This window comes from Xiphophorus hellerii, chromosome 12 (genome assembly GCF_003331165.1).
Source record: "Xiphophorus hellerii strain 12219 chromosome 12, Xiphophorus_hellerii-4.1, whole genome shotgun sequence".
NCBI lineage: Eukaryota > Metazoa > Chordata > Actinopteri > Cyprinodontiformes > Poeciliidae > Xiphophorus > Xiphophorus hellerii.
In genome coordinates this window covers 9165207-9177545 of record NC_045683.1, presented here as the reverse complement: position 1 = coordinate 9177545, position 12339 = coordinate 9165207, and the positions used below count along the sequence as shown (strand labels likewise).

The following is a 12339-nucleotide window of genomic DNA, read 5'->3' as shown; positions in this document are numbered from 1 at the left end:
GCAATAACATCGAGACATTATCTTATAGCAAGCTATAATCTGCAATAACATTGAGACATTATCTTATAGCAAGCTATAACCTGCAATAACATTGAGACATTATCTTATAGCAAGCTATAACCTGCAATAACATCGAGACATTATCTTATAGCAAGCTATAACCTGCAATAACATTGAGACATTATCTTATAGCAAGCTATAACCTGCAATAACATTGAGACATTATCTTATAGCAAGCTATAACCTGCAATAACATCGAGACATTATCTTACAGCAAGCTATAATCTGCAATAACATTGAGACATTATCTTATAGCAAGCTATAACCTGCAATAACATCGAGACATTATCTTATAGCAAGCTATAACCTGCAATAACATCGAGACATTATCTTATGGCAAGCTATAATCTGCAATAACATTGAGACATTATCTTATAGCAAGCTATAACCTGCAATAACATCGAGACATTATCTTATAGCAAGCTATAACCTGCAATAACATTGAGACATTATCTTATAGCAAGCTATAACCTGCAATAACATCGAGACATTATCTTATGGCAAGCTATAACCTGCAATAACATTGAGACATTATCTTATAGCAAGCTATAACCTGCAATAACATTGAGACATTATCTTATAGCAAGCTATAACCTGCAATAACATCGAGACATTATCTTATGGCAAGCTATAATCTGCAATAACATTGAGACATTATCTTATAGCAAGCTATAACCTGCAATAACATTGAGACATTATCTTATAGCAAGCTATAACCTGCAATAACATTGAGACATTATCTTATAGCAAGCTATAACCTGCAATAACATCGAGACATTATCTTACAGCAAGCTATAATCTGCAATAACATTGAGACATTATCTTATAGCAAGCTATAACCTGCTCCTTGATTAGAAAATAAAAACAATATCTTTGCAATTTTGAAGCTTTGTTGACTTAATGCAATTGTTAACATTTGAGTTGTGTACATAAATCAAATTTGATCTTCCATGGTGTTTGGTCTCATGTAATATAATGGCTGCAGTTTTAACATAAAAATATAATGCTACACAAACTTTTATGTTCCTTTTGCATGCAGGGAATTAGATTGTTGTGGTGGTTTGGAGACTTGAAGACAGGACAGAGATAACTTCTAAAATACAGTACTTTGCAAAAGTATTAAAACCCCTTGATGTTTTTACAAACTGCCTTTTTAAAACCAACAATTTTAGCATGTTTTTTAATTGGATTATTTGTGATTGATACAAAATAGCACACAGTTCTAAAATGGAAGGGAAATTATCTATGATCCTAGATGTGTGTTGGTGTGGAGTGCATTTGTACTCTGATACTAGTAACTGAAAACCTACACAATCGGAAGTCATTCATTTGGTAAAAATGAATGACTTTTTTATGTAATTTACTCACCTATCAGTAAAGCTATACTATAAAGGTTTCCTATGAGATATTTTTGTTGTTACTTCACAAGGTTCTCTAAGGAAAAAAAAGGCTAGATAGAGCACTATAGGGACACGAAGAAAGTCACTGTGAAAAGAAGCCATGGGAGTTTTGTTTTCAGTCTCATTAGCAATGGATGGGATACAGAAAGAAAAGTGTTCTGTAACCATGGGGTCAAAAGTGAACATTTTGGCCTTAAATGCAAAACATGTGGTTCTGTGTGCCATCAAAAAATCTATTTACATACCGTACATAAATATCTTGTCCAAAAAGACTGAAATTAAAATACTTAACATCAATTCAAATCCTAGTTATACAAGACTGCAGTAAGGTTAATTATATTTTGGTATACCACATAAAATCTCAACAAAATGTACATTTTGTGGTTACTATACCACAAAATGTGCAAAAGTGCAAAAATATGAATACTGTTGCAAGTTGCAGTAGCTCAAAAACAAGCTAAAATAGTTTTTTTTTGTTTTGTTTTTTTAAGAGAATAACTACAACCAATGTTTACGTTCATGCATTGGTATAACTCAGGGGTGTCCAAACTTTTTGCAAAGAGGGCCAGATTTGATCAAGTGAAGATGCCCGGGGGCCAATAGTTTGTTCGGACATTTTTTAACTACAAAAGTTTCATGCAAATACACTCTGTTATAAAACAATTTTCATTGTCACAATTATCTTTATCTTTCAAATGACAAAAAAACCAAATATAAGCCACTCAGGCAGATGAGAACAACTCTAAAAACACAAATTCTGCTTTTCTTTCATATCTGGAGAGTCAGATAACATTGAACAAACTGTATGAAATACCTTAAATTTACATGAGTTTAAAAATATCTTTGCCTCAAGAACATCTTAAACAGGAGTTATAAGTAATGCAAAGTTGTCTGTTAAAATTAAATCTTAAAACAAGTTAATTTTGCTCTTGTCATTTAGAATATCTTTCAGAAAGTAATAGTTTGTGTCACATCTACAGGTTCATAACATCAACAGTAATAACCTAATCTTACTCAAGAGTTTAATAAAAATAAGGGCCATAAATCCAAGTGCATAAATGTTCTTTTGGCTTTTCACTGTTGATAGTGACAGACGGTTATCGTTCAAAATACTCAATTTCATGTCCTCAACTCTCCGTGCCACACTGTTACGTGCCAGGCAAACATTCGCAAATTCTTGCTTCTTCTCAGGGCAAATGTTCTCCACCATTTTCATAACACAGTCTTTGATAAATGTACCTTCAGTAAAAGGTTTGCCATGTTTAGCTATTAACATGGCCACTTCGTAGCTTGCTTTGGTGGTATTTTCTTTTGACTCAGGCCTGCGTGAAGAATCGCTGTTGTGATGCCAGTGCAGCTTGGAGCTGCTTCACTTTTTCAGCACGGTCACTCCCTGTTAGCTTGTTGTATGCGTTAGCATGTTTAGTCTGCTAGTGTCTCTTTACGTTGAACAAGGCAACCGTCTCACAAATTAGACAAGCACAATTGCCTTGATTTTCAGTGAAGAAGTATTGTAATTCCCATCTCTCTTGAAAGCGGCGGCCCTCACTGTTAACTTGTTTTCTTTGCAGTGGCCATGGCAGAAATGAGCGGAAAGGGGTTCGCTGCACGAAGGCAGACTGATAGTATTAAAGTGGTGCTGCCACCATTTGGTGAAAGGAGGAATTACAGTTTCAAGTTTTATGATTTATTTATTCTGTTTGACAGTGCAGGCGGGCCATAAATAATACATTATAAGACCGAAGTATGAAATCTGACCGCGGGCCATGATTGGCCCCCGGGCCGGACTTTGGACATGCCTGGTATAACTAATCTGAACTGACCATTTTTTTACTGTTTTTGTGTTTTATCTGCAGGTGTTATAAGTAATTGGACCAGTGAGACCCGTATTCCTCCCTGCACTATCAACCAAGCTTTTCAGTACTTTCTGGACATCACCACTCCTCCGACCCCTGTGCTGCTGCAGCAGTTTGCTGCTCTGGCAACCAATGACAAGCAGAAAAGGAAATTAGAAATCCTCAGTAAGGTACATTTAGATGGCATTCTATGTCTTTCCTCTTACAGTCAACAATTATTGAGATATTATTTAGCATTTTCTCTGATTTGTGGCCACAAATGTAAAGAGTTCACATAAAACCATTTTTTATTTTTTCAACTTTTAGCTTAATACTTGCAAAAATGTGGCTTTGACAATTTCATTTAATATGATCTTCCATTTGGCATGAGCCCCTCTCCCTCGACCCTGCAAGGAAAAGTGGATATACATAGACAATGGATGAATGATCTTCGATTCTAACGTCTTTCATTCACCATGTGCCTCAGCTGCAACAGTAAAGATCACCTTCATTATGTTTGCTAAAATATGGGAGATGGTTTTCAGTGTCTTAAAGGAGATTTGATGCACTTTGCACCATTGAAAATGGGTACAGTAGGAGTTAGCTGGAGCCAAATCACAGCTGTTGATCGCTCTAACCCAGGAGTCCTCCCCCCATTGTGGTGCCTCCCACAAGTCACTTGCCATTTTTGTTGATGTGTGAAAAAGGCTGGAGGAGGCCAAGAAGTGACTCATGCGTAGAATCACTGTCACTAAAGTGAGAGGGGAAGATGGAGGGCTTCTAAATTTGTAAAATAAAATGGTACAGTACAGTGAGCAGTGCAGATCATTTTTGATTTTCAGTTTAGATCTCAAACCAGTCTTAGCCGTGTTTCCAAAGGTTACCTGCCTATCATGTCTTAGGATGTCAGAATAAGATGATAAACCTGTTCTCACAAGTGTGGCAGAAAGTTTGAAAGATTTTTGGTTTGCGAAAATCACTTTTGTAATGTTTAGAGCCCCCTAACTTCATCTGTTTTTAAGGTGAAAAAGCTCAGTCCTCAAGGTTCTTTGCTGTTCAAAAACTGATTTAGACTCAGAATTGTGGATTCCACAGACGTCCTAATGGACTATGTTGCTCATTAGTGGCTTGAAAACAAAACAATGTTCAAATTATTGCTTTCTTAGCCTGGAGGCAATGCCCCAAATTTGTCACCACTAAAATATCAGTAACACAAAACAATTGAGTTCTGAATGGTGACGGGCTCTGCTTGTTGCTGTTTCATGCTTTCGATGCAGAAATGTTTATGTGACTAAAAAAAGAAGAAATTCCTCCATTTCTTTTCTCAGCCTTTCACTGCGAATGCATTACATTTATGCAAAAGACAACAAGATAAATAAACACATAGAAATTGTTATTTTGATGCAGTCTGTTTTTCATACTGTTACCTTCTTGAAAACCCAGGGTTTGCAGGAGTATGAGGAGTGGAAGTGGTACAACAACCCTACACTAGTGGAGGTGCTGGATGAGTTTCCCTCCATCCAGATGCCATCGACTCTGTTGCTCACTCAGCTTCCCCTGCTGCAACCTCGCTACTACTCCATCAGCTCCTCTCCTGATCTGTATTCAGGAGAGATTCACCTCACAGTGGCTGTGGTCTCGTATCGTACCAGAGGTGAGAAGTACTTCAAAGTTATGTGTCTGGTGAAAGCTTTTACATAGTTTAAGAATTTTCATTTCCAAGTGGGTGAGGGTCCAACAATGTCAATTGTATAATCTTGCCCTGCACATCGTTCTTACAGACCTACATTTGCTGACAGCATCTGTAATCTTAAACAGGTAATGTAGGAAATGGTTACAGATGAACCAGTGTTTACTGGTATTTACTGGTATTACTATGATTGCATGACCACTTGCTGTATTACAGTGATTTTTTTTCCCTTCTGTAAGAGAAAATAAGAGATGGCTTTAGCCTTGTAGGTGTGCTAGGGCCACTCTTCTCCTGTTAGTTTGTGCACTTCAAATGAGTGGGAGGCAAGTTGGAGAGAAAAAGGTAAAGTGATTACTTGGTAATCATCTGTTTCAGGTGGGCAAGGACCTATCCATCACGGAGTATGTTCCTCGTGGCTCAACAGGATAGAGAAAGGAGAAATGGTACCGTGTTTTGTCCGAAGGTAATGACTAAAATGAAAAACATTCTTGTCAAAAACCTAGTGTAAAATTCATGCCACATTTTTCCTTCTGTAGATTAAAAAACTAATTCTGGTAGACCATCCTTCAGCCAACACTCCCTACATCTCCATGGTGGTGTAACTTTATCACTCCTGTACAAAATCTTTTCCCGGTCATTATAGTGTTTAATAATTTTAATAAATTGAAATGCCACATGAAGATGTAATGTTGGTTTCTTATAATTTAAAATAATTTGTTTTTTGACTAAATGAGGTTTGCAAGAATACCCAAAGCAAAGGAGTCCAAGAGACAAGTATGTAGAAAGCTAGCCTGTCTGATTACACAGTCTGCTTACTTTTCAAAGTAAGAGTAAGCTTGACACCAAATAAACATGTGTGGTTTTAGTGTGTGAGCAGCACACAGCCTAACACTTAGGCCAAAGATATTACTTTTAACCTACATCACTCTACAGCCATGATTAAGTCCTTGATCTTCTCGTGCAACTCCACTGCTTTCTGTTTCCACATGAACGCACTAAGATAATGTGATAAAACGTTTTTGATCCTTTGTGTCATTGTAGTGCACCATCATTCCAACTTCCAAAAGACAATAAAGCACCGTGTATCCTCGTGGGTCCAGGAACAGGCATTGCCCCATTCAGAAGCTTCTGGCAACAAAGACAATACGACCTTGAGCAAAATGGTGGGCCATTTTTACCTGTTTGTTCAATCAGTAATTGAGGAGAATCTTACCATAATGTCCTGTGAAAGACTTGTGAAAGTGTCATTGGATTTTCAGATAATTGCTTTTCAGTGTTCTGTTTAAATCAAGTCATTTGCAGTGACTCAGTTTGCATTGATTCTATTGCAATTTCATTTTTCATTTTTTGTCATCTCTAAGGGATTAAGTCTTGCCCCATGATCCTGGTATTCGGTTGTCGACAGTCTGAGATGGATCACATCTACAAGGAGGAGACTCTCCAGGCCAAGAACAGAGAAGTGTTCAAAGAGCTCTATGCTGCGTACTCCAGAGAACCTGGCAAACCAAAGGTAAAACCACCAAACAGCAATAAGCATTTGAAAGTAACTTGAGAGGTTTATTTCACTTTTACTTTGATTAATTGGATTGGCTAAACAATTCCTGATATTTGTAAAGAATACAAATTAAATATGTAGCTCATTTATTTTGATGTTCATTATATTTTTAGCATTTCAACATTTAGTTTATCTTTGTCATATGTTCAAGTGCAATTAACTTTCACATCATCCCCCTTTTTGTTCTTACACTTTGTCTCTTAACTACTCCAGAAATATGTACAAGATGTGCTGCGTGAGCATCTGTCTGAAACTGTGTATCAGTGCCTGAGGAAGGAAGGAGGTCACATCTATGTGTGTGGGGATGTAACAATGGCAGGAGATGTTCTGAAGACCATCCAGCAAATCATCAAGCAGCAAGGTCAAATGAGCATAGAAGATGCTGGATTCTACATCAGCAAGCTTAGGGTAAGAAGCTACGGTGCTATTTATTGTAATGGTCCATCATTGGAAATGTTGAATTGCACAGCTGTTGTTTTTAGTATTTCCTCAGTATGTGTGTAACAAAAAGATGAGCTTCTAATTAAAGGCCATTAGATTATTTCCTGTCAAAATGTATCAAATAAGTCAAAGTTCTGTAGATCCAGACTTTTTAATAAAGTCACTTGCTATCCATTGGGTATCATTTTTCATAATTTCTCACGATGTATGTCACTCTCCTACCTTCACTACCTTGTTTTTGCCAGGATGAAAACCGATACCATGAGGACATCTTTGGGGTCACTCTGCGCACCTATGAGGTCACCAATCGACTTCGCTCAGAGTCCATTGCCTACATTGAAGAGAACAAAAAGGACTCAGATGAGTAAGTGCCTTCGAAGTTTTAGTTTTTCAACATTTTCAATTGTAAGAGTAAATGACTGATTTTACCAGAAAAATACTGAAAGTGGTTATTCTAATAAATTACTAACTAAACTGAAGATATATGGCTAAAGACATGATGCCTCACTTATTATCTTTGCAGATTTTCTGTTCCGTTATTTCATAATTTAGTTCATTTCATGTAGTACTAAATAACTAAACATTTTAAGAATTATAATATATGTAGTATTCACTGCAATTACTTTTGATATACAGAATTAACAAAAAAATTACCTGCTAAATTTTGCAGTAGTTTACATTTACTGAGTCAGTTAAACTATCTCTGGGGTAGCAAGTCAGTAGTTGAGTGCTTAACAGATATGCTGCGAGTGAAGGCTGTGCTCCATTAGTTACATGCTTTTACAGTTGTTAACTAAATGGTAAATTGAATTCATATTGCTCTCTTCTAGTCATGCTGGCCACTTGAAGCACTTTACACTAGAGCCACATTGTCCAAGTCACTCTCAATAACACACACATTCATACACACCAACGCACTTGGCAGCTCAAGGTTGCAAGAGGTGGGGGAGAGATATTGTTGCATTGCTACATGCTTCAAACCCCTAGAGGAAACTTTGGCATTTAAGGACTTTGAACCATATGAATGATGGAAAACTTAAGCAAATTTTAAACTTCTTAAAATTCTGGCATAGTTTTGCACCCATAACTGGAACAGTCCTGTACACACCTAATAAAAAAAATTAATGAAAGATATAGATCACTTTTTTTTTTCCATTTTAAATAATATTTCCATTGCTGACATTCAGACGTCACAGCAGGTTTGTCTGGATTTCAGAAGATAAATCCACTGAGATGGATCTCAAACAATGAGATTAGCATTGCTATTCTTATAAGTCAACTCTGATCTGCATCCTGGAGTTGTTTGGCAGCAGCGTGTTGTCACCCCAACATTCGGATGAAAACAGAGCGGGTAACCATAGAAACGTGTGGAGAGAGGCCTTTAAACTAACAGGATTAAAGTGAAAGCGGATGGCCCTGTTCCATTTCTGTTTTTGTTTCTGACGTTGTTTTTGCATGTTCAAGATTATACACTTCATATACCCGTGCCATGAGAGCTAAACAAGGGCCCTACATAGCCACTATGCCTCATTAAGTACCAACATAATGCATCACAGACGATGGTTCCTGTGTGGATTGTCACTTGAATTTCACATTTGGCCATCAAAGCCCCTGCTCGTTGGATGAGTAATGACTGCAACATCTTTGTTTTCATGTCTCTGTTTCTCTGTGTCCGTTTGTCTTTCTCCTGATTTTGCTCTCCTCTCTCAGGGTTTTCTGCTCATAGGTTGATGAATGGAGGGCTTGCTGAACACAACCAGTCTGAAGGACACGGCAACACTGGTTAAAGAATACTGTGCCAATTTTTGTACTGTTAAAAAAAAAGGGTTTTGTTTCTTTTTTTTATACCACTTAAACAGTTCTGTTGGGCTCTGCAACTTTGTCTGTAGCAAGTTGGAAATGTTCTGTTCTGATATTGTTTTTGCTTGTTGATGATACTTCCAAAAATTTACAAATTGATCATTATGATTCATAATGTGTGCACTTAGTGTAATGAACTGCCTCATTGTGAATGCATGACAAAGAAATTAATATAATCAAGAAATATAATATACTCTGTGTTATTGTTGCAGTTAAAAGGCTTTTATTGAGGTTATATATTTGCAAGAAAATGTGCACCATTGATTTAAAAAAAAAGTTCTGTATTAAATTTGTCAACTTTACATTTGGGAATGTGTAGGGACTGGTAAATCTGCTATATTTTTGGGGTTTTATTATCAATAAAGGCTTAAGTAGACAAAGTTAAGACAGTGAAGCATGTACAGGCATGTTGAGAGACAAAAAAAAAGGAAAATTTACAAACAAGTTTGGTGTGTTGACAAATTTAAATAGTGAAAATTGTGATTTGGTCATAGCGTCAATGAACGCATCTATAAATGTGCCACTGGGAGTTCATCAAAAGGCATCAGCTTCAGGGCAAGTGCTCTTTAGTGGGATGTTCATACTGTCATAACATTCATAACATTTTCATGTCTCAGCTGGTGCTCTCCAAACAATGAAATCCAAGAGCTGCTCAGTCCTAAATTCAAACAGGAATGTGTTTAAAATCTTAAGAATCTTGAATAAATTTAAATGTCTTTTAATGTTGTGTGAAATAGGGTACAATGTATCAAGCTGACAATTACGGTAAAGGCAAATTGTATTATAAAGTACCCTTTTTGAATTACAAATGAATAAAGTAATGCAAAACAGGAACATGGCTTAAAAATGTTGGGATTTGTTGAAGGGTTTAATAAAATGCTTTATGGAGAGGGTGTCACAATCAAGATTTTTTATGTTATGACATTGATCCAAGTAATATAAGATTAAGTGTATGTTGATTCAGTGTCCCAGATACTTTTTATACAGAACTGAATTGCACACTACATACCACAATTACAATAAAGTTATCTCAATCAATGCATGCAAATTGTAGGCACTTCAGCAGCTCTGGAAGCTTGAAAACACCAACTATATTCCTCTTGGTAGCCTCCTTTCCTGCATTGCTGGAATGTGTGTGTGCATGCGTGGGTGCGTGTGTGTGTGTGAAACAGCCCACACATCCCCACACAACTTCTTACATAAATGTTTATATACTTGCATTATTACATGTTCACATATTGTGGGCATGGTCTTTGGCAGTTTCCCATATATTTACATCTTCTTGATTCACAAAAATGCTGGGCACGTAACATGGACTGTTCAGATCCATTCAAAATTCATCCAATGTGCTGTAAGGCTAAGCAGTAATATCAGGCAAACCTCCAAAGTACAGTAGATATATAATGTAAAGCAAGTATCTGTAATATCAGATGGTATATCTTACCATACCAACTTTATTTATGAAGCACTTTATACACCGACAGGACCAAAGTGCTATACACAATCACAGTTTTGTTTATGATGGATTATTTTTTTCTTTCCAGCATAAACAGCATCAGAGATCATCATATTCATCCTAACACTATATTTTCCATCATTGAAATAGTTTGGTCAGTTACCTGTTTTGCTGTCTTTTTCTGAGATACTGCAGCCTCCTGGAAACATACCCCTTTTAGTTTCCTTTATAGTGTTGCTTTACTTGCTTGCAAAATTTGCTGAAAGAAGCTGTGAAGTGCAACAACAGCTGCAAATATTTGTAGAGAGGCAGAGGTATGGAGCATTTACCAATGTCAAAGCTTAAGCAGCTAAAAAAAAACATCAGCTTTCAGGATGGGGGGGTTAGTTTGCTTTGCAGAACTTTACTATAATCAAGAGACAAGTTAAACAAGTTTGGCACACTTAATTTTGCAAGTTTTGCAAGAATTAGTGTTTAGGTTTTGGCATTGCAATTCTCTGGTGAGTGCAATAGCAAGAAGGTTGGGTTTTGTGAAATAGTTTAACTTTGATCGTACTGCAACACAAGACTAGAATATTTATGCAGGAATGATAATTTTGCACTTCGCCACTATTCCAGTGATAAAATACAGATGACATTTTAGTAATGGTGACTGAGATTGTTACTAAATAGGATGCATTAAAGGAATATAAATTTAAGATTTTGGTTTTACTATAGAACAGATACTGTAGAATCTCTGTAGAATAGATACACCATACCAAGAAAATCTGTTTTCATATTACCAAACCTGAAAACTCGCCTCATGTGAACAACTTTTGATTTTTTACACGTTAGCTTTTGTACAGAACCAAAACTCAAAATGTAACATAATGAGCTTTAAATGTGTTGTTGGGAAGAATTCACTACTTTTTTAAGCGTGCCAATTCATGTTTTTAAACTTTTTGCTTAGCTAATTGCATCCCAGCTGTAGCATTATATTTACTCAATTATCAGCAAGCTGGAGAGCGTTTTCCCTCGATGCTGTTTTCTCAAGAATTAGCTGCTTCATAGCTAAACATTAAGGAAAGCAAATGATGCTGCCCTGATCATATCCGACAGCTGTCGACTTGCACATTCATCACCAATGAAGCTTTTAAAGAAAAATGCAGAAAATGCATTTGCAGCATCTTTACTTGTCTGCCTCTTGCCTTACATTACCTCTTTGCCAACATTTGGTTCATTCATTCATTCACTCATTCATTCATTCATTCATTCACTTGGCTTTCTGCATGTTTTCCGGTGGCTTAAGTGAGACCCCACTGTCACTGCAAAATAAACCCTGTCTGGTTGTCAGCATGTGTATTTGCCTGCCTACTTGTGCCCCAAAAATCATCTCCTGTGCATATCTTTGAGTGGATGTAATAGAGCTTGATCTCAGGTATGTTTGTTCATTCCTCCTGTTGTTTCTTTCATTGTTCGTTTAAAAAAAAAAATAAAAAAAAATCTCAAACATGGACTTGACATTTGCACGAGCCTGCAAATTTGAGGCTGCAGATGGTGTTTTGGTAGCAGGAAACTGCCCACGTGGATTTTAGCGACGATCTCAGCAGGACAGTCCAATTGTTTTAAGTTCTAATTAAGGCTTCTGGTCGGAGAAAAGAGATCATCCCACACTGGCTTTGGTCATTTGCTGCTTTAGTCAGATTTGAATTAAAAAAATATTGTGCAAGCGCCAATTTTATTTTATTTTTTTAATCTTTTATGACTCACTTTGCATTAACATGCTTTTCCTTTGTCTTCTGAGTCCTGTGTATTAATTTCTGTATCTTCTACTCAAATTAAAGATGGCATGATTAAAGGATTTAAACTGATGTCTCCATTTGCCCAGATTATTTTTTGTGTTCCGAGTCAGCTCTTTTGTAAGCTGCGTGTTTCCCGTTTCTCCAGTTGTTGCTCATTTTGGGTGAATATCTCCTCCCATTCCAGATATATAATTTGCTTGATCTCATTTAGTTGGAACGAGAGTGGTCTGTGACGCAACTCTTGCAACCAGAAAAGTAATA

At 36.7% G+C, this 12339-nt stretch overlaps 1 protein-coding gene across 2 annotated transcripts in view; it reads left to right on the top strand.

Moving 5' to 3' along the window:
• nos1 (nitric oxide synthase 1 (neuronal)) overlaps positions 1-12147 on the top strand; it is a 55029-nt gene extending 42882 nt beyond the window's left edge. For both annotated transcript variants that reach the window (XM_032578725.1, XM_032578726.1), the window contains 8 exons: positions 3317-3486; positions 4739-4949; positions 5361-5448; positions 6027-6148; positions 6347-6495; positions 6754-6948; positions 7227-7345; positions 8692-12147. In XM_032578725.1, the coding sequence (XP_032434616.1) occupies positions 3317-3486; positions 4739-4949; positions 5361-5448; positions 6027-6148; positions 6347-6495; positions 6754-6948; positions 7227-7345; positions 8692-8707 (1070 nt within the window). In that variant the 3' untranslated portion in view covers positions 8708-12147. The remainder of the gene's footprint in view (positions 1-3316; positions 3487-4738; positions 4950-5360; positions 5449-6026; positions 6149-6346; positions 6496-6753; positions 6949-7226; positions 7346-8691) is intronic.
• The last annotated feature ends 192 nt before the right edge of the window (positions 12148-12339 follow it).